Genomic DNA, 22,610 nt, shown 5'->3' with positions numbered 1-22,610 from the left:
CTTTCTGATGTTTGAGGTTGTTTTAAAATTTGGATGTAAAGATACAGTACCATCTATGACTCAATTTATTAGAAATCAAAAATCAGTTTAAGGCAGTTTTGTTATATTAGTGATAGTTCTGAAGTACAAAAGGCAGTTTCTGTTACATGCTGGTGCCTCTTGGTATTCTGTGGTGCCCTGGTGTTTACTGGTGATATTTGGGATGCAGGGAACCTTTGGAAGGGGCGTCTACATACAATAGCTGCCTTCCTCAAGGTTATTTCCTCAAAGGACCTTGTCTCTATCACTCTCACCCACATAAAAATAGTATAAATGATATATTATTCTTGATGGTATGAAGGTTTAAATTTTATCCTGTATTTTTATTTTGTAGTTGTTTTCACATTTAATAGACCTAATAGGAATAAGTTGGGGGGAAATTGAGAATCTTCCCCCAGTTCACTTGCTCTGGAAGAGCTTAGTATGTGCTATGGGATTTGAGAAAGGCTTGATTTTGTGTTAATTGTTTGAAAGGGAAATGATGTGAATATTAGAGCATGGTGGTTAAAATACTGTAGTGTTCCCTCCCACTCTGTATATATATTTTTCCTTCTGTAAGACTATTTCCCATCATTTTCTGGTTTTTAAAATTTTTTTAATTGAAGTATATCATTTTTCCCATCATTTTTCACATGTCAGACATGCACATTTTTCTCTACAAAGGTAACGTATGGTTGGAGCATCCTAAGTCTTTGTTTCATTAGGGTCAGAAGGGGGAAGCCTGGTAAGCAGACGGCTCGTTGGTGAGACACTTCTGTGGGTAAGGACAGCTGACTTCTCATGAAGCCCTAAAGCAGTGTTGCCTTTTGTTGCAGCATCAGAGCTGGCCGCCTCCTGTCACATGTCCCGTACCAGCTGTACACCAAGCAGCCCAGTGCGCAGAGAGGGCTCACGTTCCATGCGGTGTGCAAGCCTGAGGAACCCGCGCCAGGCCCCAGCAGCGTAGCCAAACCACTCAACAACAGGGTGTAAGTTTGTCTAGACGGGGGATACTGCACAGCTGGTTGTCAGCAGTGAGTATGGCCCCTGCTCTGCTGAAGGGAGAAAATAGCAAACCTGGCTGTGCCCCCTGCGTTCAGCGTGTCGAAATCTTACCTGAAAATGGTTTTTCGTGATGGTCATAAATAAAATGTAAACAGGTCTTTTTCTAATTGTATTACATTCCGGTGTTAAACCAGTGGATCTTAGATTAGTAGGAGTTAAGTTTTTTTCATGGATTTACCTGAAATTATTTCCACAGAAGTACTTCGCTATAGAATGTCACATTCTCAAAAACAGAATTAGCTGCACCAGCTATATTTTTGTCGTGTACTGTGCGTTGAAAAAGAGTTAAAGGAAAGGCTAATGTTTCCAGGTTATTTTTGAAAACATCCAAATCTGTAACAATTCTAAATATTTAGTATCATTGGAAATTTCAGTTGGTGACGTTTTAGGTTGTAGAGTTGGGAGTGAGTCTAGACTTTGTTCCATGTTTGGCTGATTTTTAAAAATATATTGATTTAAGCTTTAATTGCAGTGGTCCTGGGGAAATTGGTTTCACAATTAATTGGTGTGTTGTCTTAACTTGTATATCAAGTGGTTCATTATCACCAGTCTTCTCCTTATTTATTAAATTGCTTGCTTTGGGAGTTGGATATATTTTTTTCCTCAAGACCAAGAGTCTATAATTAACCTGGGAGGATCCAGTATCACCACCTTCTGTAATTTTTGTTGTTGTCATTTCTTATTTAACTTGTATTATCTAAGCATATTCATGTTTTTCACATTACCTAAAACTTAACTTTTTAAAATACTGTCCAGGTACAACAAATAATAACAAACATCTTTCTACAGAATCCAGTTCCATTTTTTTTTCTTACCCACACTAATGAAAGCAGAAAATAGATTTGTGTTTTTAGAAAGTCTTCTTCGTGACAGTTTTAGGAAGAATTTACCCATTGGCTTTTACTTTGCATTTACCATTACATTTACGCTCTTCTCTGATAAATGTTATATATTTCTACCAGTTATATATTTCCAGTAGAGCTACTTTGCAAATATCTGTGCGTCTAGCTTGAGAAACGACAGTACAAAAAGAATGTTTAGTAACAATGTATTTTCTTGCCAGCCTGTGCATTTCTGTCACATATGTTGCTATTATATATGTTAACAAACCTGATGTTTTTCACACAGAAAACCAGATGTGGGATGTGAGATGTTTCTCATTTGCTTCACTTGTGATGCTTTCTGGGATCTTTATTTTGGGGGCTGTTCAATATACTTTTTAAAATTCCTTTGAAATGCTTTTATGTGATTTTCCCCCTTTCTTTATATCTTAAGGACCAGACTTTCTCTGATGGGCAACAAAATTAGCCTTTCTTCCCTTGCTCTTTTAATTGCTTCCAGCTCTTCTTTTTCCTTCTCTCGGTGTGATCATCTGTAGTTTGGAACTACCCAGAGTTGGCTGTCAGGTGCCACAAGCTGGTTGCCCAGAGTCCACGCCTGCCCAGCAGCGGGAGGCATTCGGCTTAGCTGTGGCTCCTCCGCAGTCAAGCTGCCATTACTGATGTACCGTGTTAAGTTAGTTGAGTTAGTTATATGAGTGAACTCGCCTCAGCCCTGGTTCTGACGTTTGGCAGCCGTTCCTCTGGAGCCTAAACTAGAATTGGATAAATGCAAGTAGAGTGGATTACTTCCCCATAATTCAGCTTTTTGCTTTTGTTATTATGATGGTTCTCATGAATGCAGATGGATTTTGTCTTCCTTACAGAATCAGAATCATCTAGAGGAGCCAGGATATGCAGTTAGTGTAGCATTTGTCCTGGATCCTGCACATGTAAACCGGTCAGCAGGAAACGTGGACCAAATGGCCTTGGACCACCCTAACATCTGAAAATGCTTTTCTTAAAAATCCTACCCCATTTCTCTTGTCGATAGGGCAAGCACCCCCATTTTCCTAGGCGTAAGCTTTACTGAACTATTCACATGTGCATCCATGGGCCCCATAGAGTTACTAAATAGTCTGTGTCAGTTTTTTCCTCTGAAACCAGCTGGCTTCAGAGAACTCTAAACCATAGTAGCAGTATTTGATTTAATGCATTTAAACGGTGCCTTGTACATAACTACAAGTAAAACTAAGAATGAGAATTCAAATAAAGTTTCTTTTCATTTTTATGGGAGGTATTCATATTGTATTCATCATGTATTTATTGCCTGCCTGTCATATGCCAGGCACTGTGCAATGAACTGGGCTTTTGGCATTTATAAATTCCAATTAATGTTTGGTAGGAAAAAGTAATTGAAAAGGGTTTTTTGTTTTGGATTTTTGTTCAGCCTTGACAAAGATGCCATTGCCTTTCTTCTTTGGAATGTCTCAAGTGAAAAAGAGAAACTTAAAGGTCTGTTAATGTTCTAGAATTTTCCTAGTTGCTCTGCTACTTTGATTTAGCAGAGAATTACCTTTTGATGGTACAGAGAGAATATAAAGTTCATGGTTTAATTTTAAGTTTTTAGATAGGGGTCAGTATCAAATTGTATATCACTGAGAAATTGAAAAAAATTGTTTAGCCCCTAAGTCAGAAATTATTAATTTAAGTGCAAATTTTTTCCTGCTTTAGAAATCACATAATTAAGAAGATTGAGACAGAAAACGAAATCAGAGTCAATGGAATGAATAGTTGGAATGAAGATGATGCAAGTAACGATTTTAGTGTGGTAGAGCTGGAGCAGGTCCTTCCCGAAAGGAAGCAGAATGGAATTCCGCATCCAAGAGATAGCACTGCCCTTTTTAACGGACACGCTCATGGCTCGAACAGTGCCTTAAAGACGCAGGATGGCCCGGTACCCGCGGGGACCAGTGTGGCCAGCAGGCTTTCCCCAGACCCTGCCCGGGAGGAGGGGATGGCCGAGCCCAGAGAGGCCGGCGCTGGGCGGGGCCCGCACAGAACTAACCCCTGCTCCTCGTCACCTTTGCACGGTCACACCCGGCCCAACGGTGCCCACCAGGCTGCCGTCCCAGGGCCTTCCAGCACAAAGAGCACGTCTCCAGCACCTTCTCCCAGCAAGCCTTCAGACTGCAGCTTTATTTCAGACTTCTATTCTCGCTCAAGACTGCATCACATATCCACGTGGAAGTGTGAACTGACCGCATTTGTCAGTGCTCTTCAGAGACAAAGTAGTGGTGTCTTCCCGGGAAGGGAAAAATTAAAAAAAATGAAAACAGGCAGGTCCGCACTTGTTGTAACTGACACAGGTAGATACTTACTCACATTTCTTAAGAAACAGTCGTGCTCATTGACCATGTTGTGCCCGTGCTGTGGTTGGTTGATTGGTGCTTAAGCTCTTGTAGTGTGAAAGTCTCTGGAAAGTGCAGGTTACGTACATCATAGTAAGTACAAGAGAGGCCAGCGAGAGCTTTCTGATTCTAAATATTTTAAATTTACATTAGACTTAGTGGTGGCTAATTGATATTTTCAGGTAATTTAAATGGGAACAAAGTTGAGATTCCTGATGAAACGTTTTCGGTGGTTGGAGTTTTTTTTGAAACTGTAAAATGAAGCACGTGTGTTCTATTCAGTGCTTAAACCTTGTGTAAGAATGAAACTGAGAGTAACTTAATTTTTAGAATTTTGCACTGTAATTATTTTTAAATAATTAAATGACTTGCCTAATTGCTAATGTAATTATAAGAACCAACTTTTAGTAAGCTTACATATTTGCCCATATAAGTAGATTGGTTAATAATAAGTAGATTGGTAGATTTTGTTTGTTAATACTTTCTTTGTTCTCAAAATCAAACAAAACCAACAAGAACCATCTGTATTTCCGTACCAGTCGTTACACATTAATATCTGGTTTGGGGTTTTAATTGCTTTTTATGGATTATGGGTTTTTGTTCCTGTTTTTTAGGGTGAAAGATCACAGAGCTCACCTTAATATTACTCTCTAAATTTACAACAGTGGAAGCTGAGATACCGAGAGAAGCTCATGGTTATCTCCTAGAGATGACAGTCTCTCTGAGTGGGTCTCGTGCAATGCTTTGCTTCATTTGATGTGATCCTTACGTGTCTTTAGACTAAAATGCTTTTTGGCATTTATTGAATATTTCAGAATCATGTTTCAGACATTAGGTTATTCCTAGATCCCTTGGCCTTGTAACCTGCAGGTCATTTAAGTTTGAAAGCTTCCAAGAACTACAATGAATTAGTGTCATAAATGGGAATAAAAGAAGCTTTTGTATTATATGACAGCAGTCAGTAGATACTCGGTTTACACATTCGGTGCATTTGACTGTTTAAAGAAGCCGTCAGTTTTACTTAATTGTGAAAGCAGAGCTGTGACTTGTACAGTTCTCTTTATAAACCGTTTCCCAAGGTGATAGAAAGGGCAGTGGGAAGTGCCTGGCTGTGGACTAGACCCCTTGGCTCGGAGCCGCGCACGTGGTGGCAGCTGGTAAATACTCTCACAGTAGATGGGGCGCTCAGGCGCTTTCGGGGGGCGAGTGGGTATGTTTCTTTGGAAGCCTACTGTCAGGAGCAGCTCTCAGCACTCCTGGTTTTCTTAGGCTTGTCAGAGGAAAACTCTTTTGTGAGTCAGACTGTTTACAATTTCAGGATTCTTCTTTCCAGGGTTGGTGGGTCTCTGAGGACGAGGGGGCAGGCTAAGGATGAGACCACTGCGGAGGAGCTGGCGGGTAGTAGCTGGCTGTGGGTTAGGGGTGCCCAGGCCGTGGCTCTCCACGTGCTCAGGAGGGCGCTCTGCCTCAAGTGTGGACATGCTGCTGCGCTGGATTTTGATAGCGTTCAAAGGCGTAGTAAGGGGAAATGCACTTACATTTAAATTTTTGTTTTATAGGCCCTGGTGGAAGTAGCACAGGGGCATGGTGGTTGGAGGGCTCTGACGTCAGACAGTGGGGCTTGGAGCCCCTGTGTGACTCGAGCGCGTCGCTGCTCTGTGAAGTGGAGATGACAGGATTGCCTGCCTCCGAGTGGTGTGCAGGCGCTCAGAAGTTAACGCGTGGAGCCCTCACGCCATGCCTCCTGCCTGCAAACATTCCCTGACAGCTTCTGTTGTCGTTTCATCAAGGAATGTTTGTAGAGGCTGTGGAGGAGTGGTTGTCAAAAGTTTCTTAGCTCCGTGTCACTAAACATATGAGAACACCGTAAAACATTTTTAAAAGCAGTCAACATGCAGAAATAATTTTAAGATAAGCTTTTTTACAAACTATGTTTTAATTAGAGATTTAATTATTAGAACATAAAGTAGGAAAACATGGTATTTTTCGCACTTGTTTTAAAAGTAAAAAGGTAGCTAAATTTGTATCTTTGAATTACATTTAGCAGCTAACAAAATGTAAAATTTGACTTATCATGAGGTGAGATGGTCTGTAATAGATTCTGCATATTTTAGGCTCCATTCTATGTATAACCCTCTATTAAATATAATTTTAAAAATTAAGTAGATCTAAGTTTTTTAATATTAAAAATTAGTTTGGGGTTTGAATGTTCTCTTTTTCCTTCTAGGAAATGTATCGGTGTTGAGTGCATCCCGACATCAGAGCTGTATAATGCATGTTGATATGGACTGCTTCTTTGTGTCAGTGGGTATACGAAATAGACCAGATCTCAAAGGTCTGTATTCTTGCTTATGTTTTAAGAAACTTGACAAATGACTGTAACTATGTATGCTAAGGGGTCACAGAATCTTAAAGGGATAGTTATTCTGCTTTTCCTTGGCAAAATCAGTTCTTGCTTCCAACTATTCTGGACGCCATTATTAAGAAAGTATAGGGAAGCGAGAGAACTTTTCCCTCTGTGGAGACCAGTTCTTCAGAGAGGAATGCTCACTCCGCCAAGGGTCTGTCACACTAGAACCTGCTCGGCGCTGGGACCTCGGCGTGTCTAAGTGGAAATTCTCTGGTAGCCTGTGCCGTTGAGACCTGGCTACCAAGGGCCAAGGCCTAGGCCACTGGGCTTTCTCTTGAGTAAATACCTTGATTAATCATTCCAATGCTGGTAGCACTCCAGCTTTTTTGTTTATAGAATACTTTTTATTATTGAATATTGCTAGAACACGTTAAAGTCATCTATGTAATCTTTGTTTTATTGGAGTTTCAGATATTTGTAAACTAGTAAATTCTTTTTTTAAAAAACACTTCTTACGGATTTTTCTGTAGTTTTCTCTGTGTCTAAATGAGATAACTATTAGCATTTTCTTTTGAGAGTTGATTCTTCCCTTAAAGAATAACTGAATATGGCACAGAAGTTACCAGGTTAGCACTGGGGCTTGATTTTTTTCATGACTAGTTACCATTCCCGTGCTGAAAGGGATTTTTAGAATGTTTAAGAATAGATTTTAGCCCATGAGTAACTTTTTAATTGATTGTTGATTTTTTGTGTGTGTGTGTCCTCACAACAAAAGCATTCAGTAAAATGTATTTCAGTCATCCAGGCTTTTGCTTTACAAAGGTACGGAATTCAACATACATAGAAAAGGAAATCACACCTGAAAGTAGCTTAGTCACTAAAGTAGAAATTTAGCGCAGGGGAACTGCCTGCTGGTGTGTTGCTGCCTGGGCATTTATAGTATCTCCTTTGTTTCTCTTGCTGCAAAATTGAAACTGTATGATGTTACCCTCCTGTTCTTACACCAGAAATATTTAAATGTCTCTGAGGAGCCGAGTCTCCTTTTATCTTCTGTATGACATAAAACAAAAGCCATGAAAAGAAAACGGAGAGTGCTGCTTCTCAGTTGAGGAAACACATCACAATTGCATGAATAGTTGACTTTTGGGGACTTAGGAGAAACTTAGTTGACTTTTGCATGGCGATTGGTAATCTTTACAGAATATTACCATGGTCAAGGATCAGAGCTTAAATAAAGTTAAAGAAAAAAGCTCATACTTTTTAAATCATTTGAAAACTTTTCTTTTACGTACTGCCAGTGTTACCATTCCTGTGCTTAGGAACGATTTTATTTTTTCCTCACAGGAAAGCCAGTTGCTGTTACGAGTAACAGAGGCACAGGAAAGGCACCTTTACGTCCTGGAGCCAACCCCCAGCTGGAGTGGCAGTATTACCAGAACAAAATGCTGCGGGGCAGAGCAGGTACAGAAAATGGACTCTCTCTGCAGCCATCGTGCTCCTGCCAAAGACCTCTGGAGTTTCCGGGGGGTGGTGGTTACAAAAATGAAAGCAGAATTGAAATAATTAGCTTTTCCATGCAGTACTTTTAAGGATGTCAGTGACATCTTTAAGCAAAGCAAAATCTTTATGTAATATAAACGACTGGTTTATAGTTATGTTTCATAAATGATGCCTTGTTGAATTGAGTGGTGGCATTTTCCTAGGACAGAGAGCGAGAGAATTTTAAAAGGTGTGGTGAGTTTGCAGTGCATATATACGTTTAGATGGGTGACAGAAAGATGGCCGCCTCCTGCTCAGGCGCCCAAGGGTGCCAGTTTGTTTGCTTGCCGCCGCGGCGAGGACACATAAATCTGTGTTGCTGAGAGATTTGTATTAGGAAGGTGGAGTAAGAAACAGAATTTTAAAGAACATAAATACCAGCAGGCATTCCCTAGATCCTTTTTTGAACGTAATTTGTATTTACAACATTTTCTTGTCTGACTCTTAAGTTTTGGATATTAAGAAACAAAAATCATAAATTATACTAATCACAGTACTATTTAAGATTTTTGTACATTTATTATTTTCTTTCCAACTTCCCTGAGTAAATTCCCGGGAAATGTTCACATAGAAATTACATTCTTTGGTTCCAATCACGATTTCTTCATGGATATCTGCAAAGCCAAAAACAGTTTTTTAAATTAGCCTTTCAGAAAAATGCTGGTCAGAAAGTAGTCAGAAATTAGCTACACAGTGGATTGGAAGGCATGCAGTGTAGTTTCTTCCCATTCCCTGGTTTTTCAGCTATAAAACCTTGAGCTTATGAAATAAAAGGAAAGTGAGTGGACATCTCTGAAGCTCTTTGATGGTTGTCTTCTGTTTACGTGGTAGAAGTACAGTCGAAAATAAATGTAGAACTTATTTATGCTTCATGTAGGCGTACGTTTTCCAGAATTTTTACGCTTCTCTTGTTCTTTAAATCTTTTAAGAGATTTTTGAGAGTCTAGAATTTTGTGTGTCATAAATAGATCTTAGAGCAGCTATTATTTGCATAGAATTTCCTTGTTGAGATTTAGTTGTATTGTGGTGTTTGGCATTATAGTTTCTTCAGTCCTGATAGTATAGGTTTTGTAATAGGTTGGTTTTCTTTGTGTCTTTTTTTTGCATGTGGTGTCCTGTAAAAGATGAGTTGTTGAGTTCTAGAAGGCAAGAAATAAGCAGTTTAAGGAAATGCACACCACTTGTCCCCTGGCGCTAGTGAACACAGGCTGGATGGTAGAGAGGGAAGGTCCATGCGCCCCTCGAAGCCTCTGGAGGTCAGGGGGGTCTCCAGCTGCAGCGCATGAGGGTCACACCCGGCTGGCGTCACAGTCCACTGCTGACAGCCCCACAGCAGCCCACACTGCTCCTCAGGGAGCAGAAAGCTGCTTCTCCTCTGTTTTTCCTTTCTTACCAACATCTGCCCCTCAACCGTTTACTCAGATTACTGTTGTTGGTTACCTAATCCTCTTTATCACTTGAGCCACTGGATTTTCATAACATTTTAATGACCTTTTGTTACTTATATCCTTCCACCCCGGAATATGGGTGGTAAACTAGAATGTAAATGTTAGAAATATTTAAATTTTACTTGTTGTTGAAACTATCAAAAATAAGATTTTTTTCTCACTAGGAAAGGGGAAGAGGATATTTTTTATTTTATACTCTTCGTAAGCTTTTGCATCCTAAGCCTTTTTGCCTCATAAGGAGCTTAATTTTTTTTTTTTTTGGCTGCATATAAATGAATAGAATGTCCTTTATTATAAAGTTGGGTTGCAGCGAAGTTTGTGTGTAGAACTTGTTTTATTTCAATACCCATTTTTAAATTTTTATTTAAATAAATCTTTTTTTAAATAAACCAGACCCAGGGCCTCCCATGTGGGAGGGAGGCGCCTAATCTCCTGAGCCACCTCCGCTTCCCGTTTGTTGTGTCTCATTGTGTTTCCTCGCTGTGCCTCTTGGTCGCATCATCTCACTGTGTCATCTTCCTGTGTCATCTTGCCGCACCAGCCCATCGTATCAGCTCACTGTCTTGCCCGTCTTCTTTGGGAGGCACCAGAAACTGAACCTAGAACCTCCCATGTGGTAGGCAGGAGCTCAGCTGTTTGAGCCACATCTGCTTCCCTCAGTATCCATTTCTTCCTGTTTCCTTTTTATTCCCTGGTGTTTCTTTGTCTGCATCATTATTAGACCAATGGTCAGTTTAGGAATTAGAATATTTGGTTTCTGCCTACTAACTTAAAAAAAAAGTTGTCACGTTTTGACTCGTGTGGCTAGTCAAAGTATTAGGACAGGTAGCATCTTTGGTCCTTTATGGAAACTTGAGTTTCTCGTTCACCATATTTAGAAGCTTTTTGTCTAATCAGACCAGCGTCCCGGGCCCTCTGCCCCCACGGTTTCTTTTGGAAGCTGCTTCCTGAGCTGCACTCGGCAGAGGCATTTCTCACCGATGAATTTGTTCATGCTCGAGAGCTCGGAGTTGGGCTCTTGCCCTTCCTGGAGCTCAGGCAGCAGCTGTCTCCTCTCCCTTCAGCTGCTTCTTGTCATTCTAAAGGTCAGCAGCCTTAGAAGCCGCATCAGTCATGGGTTCATCTGCAGCGATTTCTCATTCACGGCCTTGGGTCCTCGCCTCTCATTTCTCCAGCCATTCTTCCGGTTCTCCCAGTGCTCTCCAGTCTGTCGGGTTTTCACCAGCCGTTCTCTGCTTTGCCCTCTAGTGAGCACAGTGTCCCTGCTTCACCTTGCGCCTCGCTGAATCTGTGGAGGGGCCCATGTGCTGCCCTGGGGACAAGGTCGAAACTCAGCAGCGCTGCCTCAGGCCAGGGCACCTCGACCATCCTTTTCCCAGGTCCCAGGACGAGGGCCTTAGGTTGGCTAGTCCTTCAACTCTAAGTCACATCGCTCCCCAATTCTAAGACATTCCTCACAGTAAGACCTCTGAAAGGCAACAGGCTTCCACGCTTCTTTTTTTTCTGTCTAGTTGAACTGTGATACAGACGGTCCTGCGATTCTTAGAGAATTTCAAGCTTAGAGTACTGGACTATTACAGGTGATCTGCAGGGGAGTGGGCATAGCTCGGGGTCGAGCGCCTGCTTCCCACTATGAGGTCCTGGCTTCGATCATGTGTGGGTGAGAATGGTGTTCTTTAGCCTTCTAGGGACCAGTTTTCTGTTTTGGGGGGGGGGAGTGAGTAGGATGTGAACTCACTGAGATGCCAGGCCTCAGAGCTCCTGCTTTGCCCTCGGGCCTCGCGTGGGGCTGGGGCCCAACCAGCCTGTGTGGCCTGCAGATTTGGTGAGGATGCTGGTGGCTCTTGGAGTCACACCAGGAGGAGGGTTTCAGCCCACAAAGCCAGGTGTTGCCGTGTTTTTTTGGTGGTGCATTAACTTCGTTGATTCTTCATGGAACATTGCATGTCTGAACAGGAAAGAAAAGCGGGTTTTGTAAATTACCTATTATTACAGTGTACTCAAAATGGTTTGTCCAAAATTAGCTGAAATGGTGTATCTTTTCTCTTATTTTGCTAACTAATGGTATTTTTGTTTATAACACTAGAGCTATGGCTGAGATTGTGTTTTTCGGATATGGGATGTGTTTTTTTCCGGCATACTTTCTTAACCTAATATTACTATTCCAAGAGACCTATAACTGAAGAGCGGTATTTTAAATCCATTTCTTGGTTGCTTGTAAATCCCAAGGTGGAAAAGGCAGTGAGTTGGCGTTCAGCTGGGGGGCTCTCTGGACTGTGGGCTGTCATATTCTTCTGTAAAGCTGTATATTCCATTTGGCTATTAAGAGATATTGGTAAACTGTATTATTAGACTGCAGTTGCATTCTGTAAAGCAATTGGTATTCCAGTCACACTTGTATGTTTTTAATTGCACATGGATTGTTAAGCCAAAAGTAGAATCCCCTGAAACAGATAATGTTGTGAAGCTCCTTTTACCAGATGTGTGCTCAAAAGAAAAACCTTCAGTTTAGGATGAAATTATCTTTATCATGTGTGACTTACTAAATTAATGTTTGATCAAATGGCTTTTAGGAACTACATGTTTGTTGAACATGTTAATTAGCTTTAAGTTTTGCAGGTAGTTTTTTTAAGGAAATAATGGCAAAGACCATTTCAGAAAAATTTATATTTCCCATTAATTGCTTTCTATTCCAGAGAGCTTTCCACCCCTTTTAAGGCTGGAGCGGGGAGTGTCATCTTCCTGTTCGCGTCATCTTTGTTGGCATCAAGAGACAGGATAAATACGTATCTTTGTGTTTGTTTTAAAAAGTTTCTATTACTTTAAACAGGACATTTTCAATTTTTTGATGATTGCTGTTGATGACTATACTAGAAACAAACTTTTAGAGTTACTCATTTTTCTTTTCTAATATAAGGAGATAAATGCAGTGGACATAATTGTGCTTGGAATTTACTAAACCTTTCTGTATGAAAGGAATGAAAGTTAGGGAAAATCAGTTTTTAACATATACTCATTAAATTTTATTATTTTTAAAGCAGATATACCAGATTCATCAATGTGGGAGAGTCAAGATTCTGCACAAACAAATGGAATTGATTCTGTTTTGTCAAAGGCTGAAATTGCATCTTGTAGTTATGAAGCCAGGTATGTAAAAGTTAGTGTGTTGTAATACGGACAGGGTGTTTAGTTTAGTTAGTCATTTTTATATAATCTTTGGAAGCAGACTCAGACGTCCCAGTCAGGCCTAGGATTTAACTTTGCATTTGAATATGTTCTAGACATTTATGAAAAGAAATGTTTCTATTCTTAATCCTTATCAAATGCTAGATTACTTTAAATAAGTAACTTAATAGTTCCCTGATTGGACCTATAGGACCTGCAGTGGAAATCACAAGAAATTAGGCACTAGTTTTAACCATTGTGTTTGAAACATGGAATTAAAGAATTAAGTAGTTTTGAGTGAAAGAGGACATGAACATTCTTCTCCTAATCTTTCCTTTTTATAGCAAAAAAAGCCCCAAATCCCTGGATCTAAACCTCCTGATTCTCATTGGTGTGTGTGTGTGTTTCCTTTTTTTCCCTTTCTTTTAATTATGCTAAAACTCATTTGTCCATTAAGCTACCACCTGTGAATCATTCCACAGGGGCCGGCTGGTTCACACCAGTCCTGCCCATTGGACTAACCTGGCAGCAACCTCCAACCCTGCTTATATTTCCTGTTTCAAAACAAGAAGAAATAAACATTTATATTCCTCATACTTTAAAAAAAATCAAGCCTTTCGAAATAATCCAGTTATAGGTTATAAAAGGAGAGGGAGTAATAATGAGCTGATTTAATTAAAAAGAGAAGTCTGCATTTTTTCTTTCCTGGTAACTGAACAGAGATATTTTTACCTTGATAACAGAACAAACACACATTGTTGGCAGGTGTTGAAGTATTCAGTAGTTTTTAAAAGCAGCAAAGGCTTATCTCAGTTACATTCTTCCATCTTGGTTCAGAGATTGCAAGTCCAATTTGAGCTAAAAATAATTTTTATTTCAGCTCATTCACCAGAAGAGTTCTTTTTAAAATCCTGGTGATTATTTTTTAGAAGGGGTTTTTAAGTCAAAGCAGAAACATTATGTTCAAACATGCAAACTGGTAAAATATTTTAAATTTCTCTTCCATTCATGACACATCAGATACTTCCAGGCTGATGTTGCCTTTCTCATTAACAGAATTACATTTGGTCTTTTTCATTGTTATATGATAATGTGGCTGAATAGTTGAAACTTGCCTTAGTAGATGTGGAGGATGTAAAATCCAAGTGCATTTTGGATTGGATGTAGTACCTTTTATTAGCACAAGCTGTTCAGGGCTGATTTGGTGTTGTGCGCAGTCGCGTGTCTTGCTCGCTGCTCCTTGAGTTACTGAGTGCTGACTTGTGCTTCTGACAGCTGGACTGTCGTGCTTGGTTTCTGAAAGCTACAATGGGGTCCAGAAATACCCCCAGTTCTTGGTTTTGTAAATTGATGTGGTAGCTCAGGATGAAAGCTCCACATGGCCCTGCTGCCAGCGGGCTAGGTTACCCCAGCATAGAGGCGGGGGGAGAAGCCCCTCAAGGGGCGTTGGTTGCGTGTGGTCTGTAGCTTCCTCTGGTATTTGGGTGGTGTGGCTGGTGACTGTCGAGCTGAAAGCTTTACAGAGTAATAGGGGTGGTGATATGGAGGGGCCAGGTACTGTGTAGTAAGCCCCTTGAATGCCACTCAAACGACAAATATTTATTTTAAGGAGATGCATAAAATGAGAACTGAAATGAATTTGAATTGATTGGAAAATACTGCCACCACATCATTGGGTGTTTCTGTCTTTCGGTTGTAGGTTTTGCATTTTCTAAAAGGCTCTTCCTGATGAAGAAGTCTAGAAAAAAGTTTTGGGTGCCCCTTTTTTTGTGGCTATTGAACAGTTCTTATATTTTTCTTAAGAATTTCTTTTAGCAAGTGTAAGTCACAGTAGGATTAGAGAACTAGAGAACTCCTTCTGGGACTGGATTGTGGGAAGGTCATTCCCCAGTTTATGCACCGGTGAATTTTCAGTAGGCAGAAGCTAAGAGCAGGGACCAGAAGGGCTGGAGTCCCAGAAAGGCAGGTCAGGACGCGTGTTACTACCAGTAGGTTTACAAGTACTTACCACGAAGAACAGGCTTCATACATGACAAGTGAGAAGGTGCTATGTGGGTAACTATGTAGTGGTACACAGATATCCTAGGGTCATAGATTTTTAGCATCACATCACTTACAGCCCCTCTCGTAGGTGCTTTGATAAGGACTGTTTGCCCTTCTTAGTTATCTGGATGCCTTTTAGTATGTTGAGTGGACAGTGACAGTGCCTTAATGGTTAATATTTCTTATTGTGTAATTCAACACCAAATACAATTGAGCAAATTTTATTGCAAGAGAGAATAAGCCATGTGCATTTGTAGCCTGGAAATAAACTTTCTGCAGCATAAACTTAGGAAGAATCAGCACTCTGTTCTGCTTGGGATTTCAGGTAGAGGAAAGCCACTTACTGATTTTCTTTGAAAATACCACCTTCCCAACCACTGCTTCTTGGTATTTTGCTTCCCTTTGTTGTGTGAAATGTCTTTGGTTTACCTTCTGTCTGTGACTACCCCCCCCCAGCAGTGTCTTGGGCTCTCAGCCTTTTTCTCTGGTGGGTGTGTCTGCGTGAGGACAGAAGGACTGTGCTATGGTCAAAGTAAGGTGCCCCGAAAATGCGTTTAAATGAGCATTTCTAACGTATTTCTTTAAAAGTGAATAATGACTTTGAGTTTGTAAGTTTATGTTTTATCTGCTGGCCCTGTGTTTATGTAGTGATAGTGAAAATGTTTCTTAGCAAGTACACTTTACGAAATACCCAGAGTTTACCCTTTTTAGTGCTAGATGTTTTTCTGCTTCAATCATTACTGGTAACTGTCCTAAACTGTGACCTAGACTATGTACAGCCCCTGCCTTGGTGAACCAGGACTGTTGACTGTACCTTGTCCTCGGGAATGAAGTCAGGGTCTTCGTGAAAGCCATAGCATCTCGGTGGCTCACCACCTTGTGCTCTGCACACCACCTTGCAAAGTGCCCATGACATAAATGTCTGCTGAATGAATGAAAGCCTCGTTTGCTCTGCCCTGCTGCTGTCAGTCACTTCCCTGAGAACTGGCTGTCGTTTTTACAGCCATTAGCTCTTTCTCATGACTGAGTGCTTAGTGGTCAGCTAACTTATTACCGTGATCGTATGCATGCACACACACGTGTGTGCGCTGCACCTCTGAGCTTGGAGGACCCTTCCTTCCGGGCTCTCACTGGTTGGGGTGGGGAGGCTGCGGAGGCCTCTGGAGTGTGAGCACTGTTGGTGTGCGTGTTTCTCCACACAGGGCACACCTCCGTACTAAAGAACCCCTCTACGGAACAAGTGAACGAACGTCTGGATAACCATTTAGTGATCTTACACAGGAGTGTGTGACACATTGCCTTAGTATTTTGCTTGCGTTTTTACTGTAATACTTTCTTCTTGATTCATTATAGAGTGGTAACATGGAATTTTACTAATTCTGTGTAATTCCATAATTAGAATTTTAACGCTGAGTGCTCCGAATGTCTAAGGTAATGTGGGGCATTTAGACACGCAGTAGGTTTAAAATTTACCATTTCCAGTTAAGTCCGTCAGAGTCCTGGAATCCTGGCCCCTGCCCAGATGAGGGCCCCTTGTTCAGTGCTGCCGGCCTCCCAGCCGCCGCGCGGCCGCCACAGGCGCATGAGATTGCCTGGTGATAGGACGAGTACATCCTCTCTGTGGGTCGCATGGCCTGTCATGTGCCGCTCTCACATGCCATCTCTGTCTTTGGGGATGAGCCCTGGCCGCGCTGCCCAGGTGAGGGGAAGAAGCCTCTTCTCTACAGCGCACTCCTGCCCTGCGGTGGTTGTGATATCATCAGCATATGGCACTTGGCACCTCTGCAGAGGGACCAGAGCTCTGAGTCTTAGGTGAAACCTTCAGATGCAGACAAGAGCTGCCCCGGCTTCTCGATAGCGTGTCTGGCGCACCTCCCTGGGTCACTGACACTCGACAGTTCTGTGGTGCTCCTCTGGGGGTGGGGGCGAACCCCTCTGAGTTCTTAATTCCTGTTTTTGACCCTGGATGAGAATGGCATTAAATGAATATTCTGTGTTAGTGGCATGGGGAAGTATTTTCATCGTATTTGGTGTTTGGTTTTGAATTTAAATCTTTCTAACGTAACCGCCATTGTGTCTCTTCTCTCCCTAGACAAGTTGGCATTAAGAATGGGATGTTTTTTGGGTATGCGAAACAGCTGTGCCCCAGTCTCCAAGCCGTCCCATATGATTTTCAGGCATATAAGGAGGTTGCACGGACGATGTATGAAACACTGGCAAGGTACTGTGCATGGTATCGTCTTCACATCTATTATTTTACTTCTTTCATCTAATGTTCAGGATAACCCAATTTTCTCTAGGATTGTTAGGATCCCTTTTGCTAGATGTGTATCTCTTTCAGGAACCCTTTCCTCAGCATCGCATTTTCACGGCCTTTGCCTTTTCTCTGAGCAGTTGCAGTGCTCAGTACTTCTGCCAGAAGGCACATTTGTGCCCTGCTAGATTATCAAGTGCTTCCTGATGTTGGTGCCACGCGGCTTTTCTGTCTACCTAACCACTAATCAGTGGTTCTAGGCTTTCCCCCCAAGGAACAAAAGAGATGAGAGATTGGACCTTTTAATCCTGTCATTCTCTTTTATTACTACATTTGAATTACTGTTTTATTTAAAATTAAAATTGATGGGTTAATAAGAAGCAGAGGCTCTTTAAAAAACCCTTTGTCTTCTAAAATTATTAGGCATGCCAAAAATTAGTTCTTAAAACAGTCAAACTGCAGTAGTGTAGTGCCGAGGTGGTGGATTAGTTGAGTAAAGGAGATGAGTGTAAGTATTTTTTAAGGTACAGTGTAAGTCTGTTTAAAAGCAGGAGTTGGCATGCCTTCTCCTAAAGAGCCAGACAAGCTCGAGCCCTGTGCGGTGTGGAAGCAGCCGCTGACCCCGGGTGAGTGGGTGGTGTTACGTGCCAGGTAAACCTTTTCTTACCAAAACAGGTATCTGAGCCGACTTGATGCTCCAAGAGCTGCCCTTCTTGCCTCTCTCTTACCTCTTCCCCTTCCTCGTTGTTTTTTATTTTGAACACCTGTTTATTGAATAGCCACCAAGTACAAAACTCCTAGATGCTGCTGGTCTCACAAAGCTGCATAAGAGCCAGTCCATGCTTTTGTGGGGCTCACTTGAGTAGTGGAGAGAAAATGTGAAGGGACAGATAAAGTTACCTGGCATCAGTAAGTAGCAGTGATAGGCCAGTTGTAATCAAAGCTGTCTGTAAAATCCCAAATATGGGACTATGGGTGTTAGGAGGGGAAAGTGTCCTTCAGTCTTGTTCCAGAGCTGAGGTTAGTGGTAGCGTCCACATGGGGCTGGGAATTGGTGGGCTGGGCCGGCCTAGTGGCCCTACTGTGTGCTGAGGTGGAGCCCCTCAGGCAAACTACCACCCTGAGCTTCAGATCGGGAGGTTTTAAGAGAGCCGTGACGCATACTAGTCCTGATAGCATTTTAGTCTGGAAATGTTTGTTGTTTTTCCTTAGTAAAGAAGTTGTGGTTTACAGAGCACTCATATATTCAGCACAGGCGTCCCGTGTACCGCCCCACCACCACCGCGCTGCACCTGCGGCACCCTTGTTGCACTCGCCGACAGCAGGCCTTCACAGTTGTAGTACCAGCCACAGTCCGTGGTTCAACTCAGGGTTCGCTGTTTGTGTGCAGCAGTTCCATGGATTTTTTTTTTCCTTAGTTTTCATTCTGTCACCAAATACATAATCTAACATTTGCCCTTTTAATCACATTCAGCTATATGTATTTTTGTGCTAATTGTGTTCACAATTTTCTGCTACCATCACCACCATTCATTACCAGAACATTTCCATCATTCCAAATAGGAGCCCTGTGCATGTTAAACCTTAAGTTCCCATTTCCCTGTCCCCACCCTGTCCCTGGTAACCTATATTCTTGACTCTGACTCTGAATTTGCTTGTTCTGATTAGCCTTGTCTGGAAACATTTTCAGTGGCATGAGGCTTTTTCAGGAGAAGATAGCCACAGGGTTATTACTCTACAGTTCTTTGGAAATCCTGTCTCAGCTTCATATTTTTCCTGTGTTGGGGCACCTTTTACTCCGAAGCGCCGTCCTTTGCATCAGATATACCTTTCTGATCTTAAAAATCTCACCTTTTATTTGAGCCTAGACAAAATGCACCCATTTCTTGAGTGGGTGTTAATCTGATTTTTAAACTAGGGTAAGGTGTAGGAGAGGCTTGGCCTGGTCCCCCCGGGATGTGCTCCCACGTGGGCTGCGGAAGATGCATCTCTGATCCCAAGGTACCTCTGCCTTCCGCTTCTGTGCAATTCTGTGTCACGGTCCTTACATTTGCGAAGTGCTAGAGCCACATAGCAACTTTCTTTTCCTTTTCTCTTGCTAATTAAAACAAGTCCTTCGTGTGGGTAGATCATATGAGATGACTTCTTCCTCACTAAAACAACAACATCATTTCCACCTTTGGGGAGTGTAGATGGCTTCCCCTTCAGCAGTTGGAGCATGTGGCCATTTTATCCTTCTGCTTCTTAGACCTGCTACAGTGAATGGCATTTAACTATGGTACTTTTTTTTTTTCTTCAGGAGAGCAGCAATTGCTTATTTCATTTGTGTAATTTATGCTGTTCATTTAGGATTCTTACCAACAGTATTTGAAAAATTTTTAGAAAATATATTTTGATTCTAGGTCTAATTCACCTAGAACTTTATAAGTATTCAGAGATTTACAAAATTATTTTCAGTATAGAGTCTATTGTGATTATTTTTGCTGTCTTTTTAGTAGTTAATATGGAAAAAAGAGAAAACATTAATTAAAATATTAGTTACCTTGCAGTTAAAAGTTAGGTCACTAAGTAATATCACTTGGGGCACTTTTAAAAAAATGCTAATTTTTTAGTATTTTAAATATTTCGTGGAGCTCTTGATGCTGTAGGAAGACTGTATTGCAATATAGTGTCTGACAGGTGGCAAGTTGTGGCCGTGACTCTGCCTTTGCTTTGTGTTGATAGCTACACTCATAACATCGAAGCTGTCAGTTGTGATGAAGCACTAGTAGACATCACCGAGATTCTTGCAGAGACCAGAATGACTCCTGATGAATTTGCAAATGCTGTCCGCATGGAAATCAAAGACCAGACTAAATGTGCTGCTTCTGTTGGAATTGGTTAGTATCCAGCTTATGTTGTACTCTTCATTTTGCTCAACGTGTTCCTTTGGGATCCTTGAATATCACTTAGTTTTAAGAAGTGGCTCCTAGTTTTTGTTTTTCTTAGCTTATTACATAGGCGTCTCACATCTAAAACAGTTCTTAACATTGCATGCAGCTGAGAAAAAAGTGGTATAGAAGTGTGAATATAACTGGTTGGTAATATCTTTGGAACAAACAAATTGGAATATTTCTTATCTGTTTCTCAGAAGTGGGGAGGATTGAGTTCAGTAGTTGTATACAGGTTTTTTTCGAAAGTGAACAGAAGCCATATGTTATGCAGTGTTGTCATGTGGGGTTTGGAGTTAAGCATTAAGTATCAGTCTTGTAATTAGTTACTCTCTTGACTTCATCTTCCTGGAATGCTCAGCCAGTCCTTTCTCCAGGCTCTCAGTTCTAGAAGTCGCCCTGATTGGAAGTACAGTTGGTCTTTAAGCATTGACTTGGTTTTTCCCGCTCCTCCCACCATGGGCTCTTTTGTCCTTCAGCCGTGCCTGGCCTCTGGAGCCCTCTCTGTCCTATCCAGGCTTCCTTTATCCTCCTTTCTGAACCTGCCCCATGCCTGACCCTTCCCCAGCGTACTTTGTCCTTGCTGTTCTCTCAAGTAGAGCTGGTGTGTCCCTGTCATACTCTGAATACCACAGGCTTGGGAGATGGAGTTAACTCCTCTTAGCTTGCCATTGTCACTTCCAACTATTATTCTTCCATCCTCATCCAGAAACTGTTCCTCTTCTGAAGTTCCCATCCCCCTGCTGCCATTGCACAGCTTCTCTTCAGCGCTCACCAGGGCTTACCTTCTCTATCCCAGTGCAAGTTCAGGTTTTGGGTTCTTAGTTGTATTTACTAATCTACAACTGATAACATGAATACATTCTTGCAAGTTCAGTTATGTAAATAAAGCTAAAAGCTCTTTCCATCTCCAAAATTCATCACTTTTGTCATTTTGGTATGATTTTCCAGAACTTTTTTAGCTTCCATGATTTCTGGAGATTGGGTGGCTACATAGAAACTCACCTACTGTCCTTGCCTCATTCTGCTCTGCTTTTACTCTCCATATCCATATCCACCCCTCATACCTACTGTCAGTCTCCGTCCTTCTTGTGAACATTTTTATGCCCTCAGTTTCCTCTACACATGTGCTGATGGCATCAGCGAGCCTGCTGGGTCTTGGGGCTTTCTGTTTTTCCCAGGCTGATAGCATTCCTGGGTCTCATTTCCTGCCTGCTGTGGATCCCATGGTTGGTGAGCTGACTTCTGTCCTTGCCTTCCCTTCCTGTAAGCCCCTGGTTAGGGTCAGGACTGCTTCTCCATTCCTCTATCTGGGTAGGAGTTGGAGAAGTGCCACTTGTTTTAGAACGAAAAGAAGCCTTTGTCCCCTCATTCCAGCAACTGTGTATTGCTTATAATTAATAACACATAACAATTCTTCCAGTATTGAAGTGTTTAAATAATAATTGCAAATTAATTATTATCCATGTTTTTAGAAATTTGATAGGTAACCTAACTGTAGATGGTTTTGTTAGAAAATCAAAAACGTATTGTGAATATTTCTTGAACAACTTCCTTTTTTTTTTCTCTCACAGGTTCTAATATTCTCCTGGCTAGAATGGCAACTAGAAAAGCAAAACCAGATGGGCAGTACCACTTAAAACCAGAAGAAGTAGATGATTTTATCAGGGGTCAATTAGTTACTAATCTACCAGGTAAACACAGACTTTTTAAAAAAGTTTTTATCTATTGCAAACATTTATTTATTTTTATAATACTACCTTATATCTCCTTTTCCCAAAGATGATTATTATTATTTTTAAAATTTTAATTTATTGAGTACCATGAAAAACAAAGCTTGGAATTCTACTGTGAATTTCCTAATTGGTTTACCAGGACCTTATATTATATTTTAGTTTTCCTCCTCATAGGTTTTACTTTGAAGTTTTCCTCAAGTAGACTGAGGAGCTCTAAGAAATCATTTTAAAGGCCTATGATGAGGTTGATTTGGGTCCTCCAGGTAATCATAATTGAAGTAGTGCACTTCAAGGCAAAGATAAAAGTTTTGAGAGTTACTTCTCCTGTGTATCGTAGTAACCATCCTGTAAGATTCATGGCATTGAGTTTTCTGAGTTTAGTGAGCAAATTTTTTTTAACCAATTTCATTCATACATATCGATAAAGAATAAATCCATCCAAAGTGTACAGTCAGTGAATAGTATTTGGTATAATTATATAGTTGTGCATTCATCACTTTGGTCATTATTAGAGCATTTTCATTATTCTAATAATAATTTTAAAAAAGACAGAAAATTCATTCCCTCTCACTCTTTCTATGCTTCCCCTTTTGTCCATAGCTGCTATTCTATTTTTGTCTCTCTTGCTTATTTTTATTTATATTTTGTAAAAGGTCTTATATATGCAGTCTTACCCATTTCATATTTCACATGAGGTTTTACTATGCTATGTAGTCCCATGTGTATTTTTTAGCTTTCCTTCTAGTAACATACATGTCCTTAGACTTCCCTTTCAACCAGTTATACCCATATAATAGCTCTGCTAATTACTAACACTAGGTTGTGTGTTTGCC

At 41.1% G+C, this 22,610-nt stretch overlaps 1 protein-coding gene across 8 annotated transcripts in view; it reads left to right on the top strand.

The window, feature by feature from the left end:
- REV1 (REV1 DNA directed polymerase) overlaps positions 1-22,610 on the top strand; it is a 100,698-nt gene that overhangs the window by 58,548 nt on the left and 19,540 nt on the right. For 6 of the 8 annotated variants that reach the window (XM_058278187.2, XM_058278188.2, XM_058278186.2 and 3 more), the window contains 8 exons: positions 855-1,007; positions 3,636-4,270; positions 6,540-6,647; positions 8,007-8,123; positions 12,688-12,796; positions 16,950-17,078; positions 19,836-19,990; positions 21,616-21,735. In XM_058278187.2, the coding sequence (XP_058134170.1) occupies positions 855-1,007; positions 3,636-4,270; positions 6,540-6,647; positions 8,007-8,123; positions 12,688-12,796; positions 16,950-17,078; positions 19,836-19,990; positions 21,616-21,735 (1,526 nt within the window). The remainder of the gene's footprint in view (positions 1-854; positions 1,008-3,635; positions 4,271-6,539; positions 6,648-8,006; positions 8,124-12,687; positions 12,797-16,949; positions 17,079-19,835; positions 19,991-21,615; positions 21,736-22,610) is intronic. The other 2 variants (XM_071208736.1, XM_071208737.1) reach the window with 1 other exon arrangement.

This window comes from Dasypus novemcinctus, chromosome 17, assembly GCF_030445035.2.
Source record: "Dasypus novemcinctus isolate mDasNov1 chromosome 17, mDasNov1.1.hap2, whole genome shotgun sequence".
Classification (NCBI taxonomy): domain Eukaryota; kingdom Metazoa; phylum Chordata; class Mammalia; order Cingulata; family Dasypodidae; genus Dasypus; species Dasypus novemcinctus.
The sequence above is the reverse complement of the archived record's forward strand: the minus strand, read 5'-3'. Positions and strand labels throughout refer to the sequence as shown.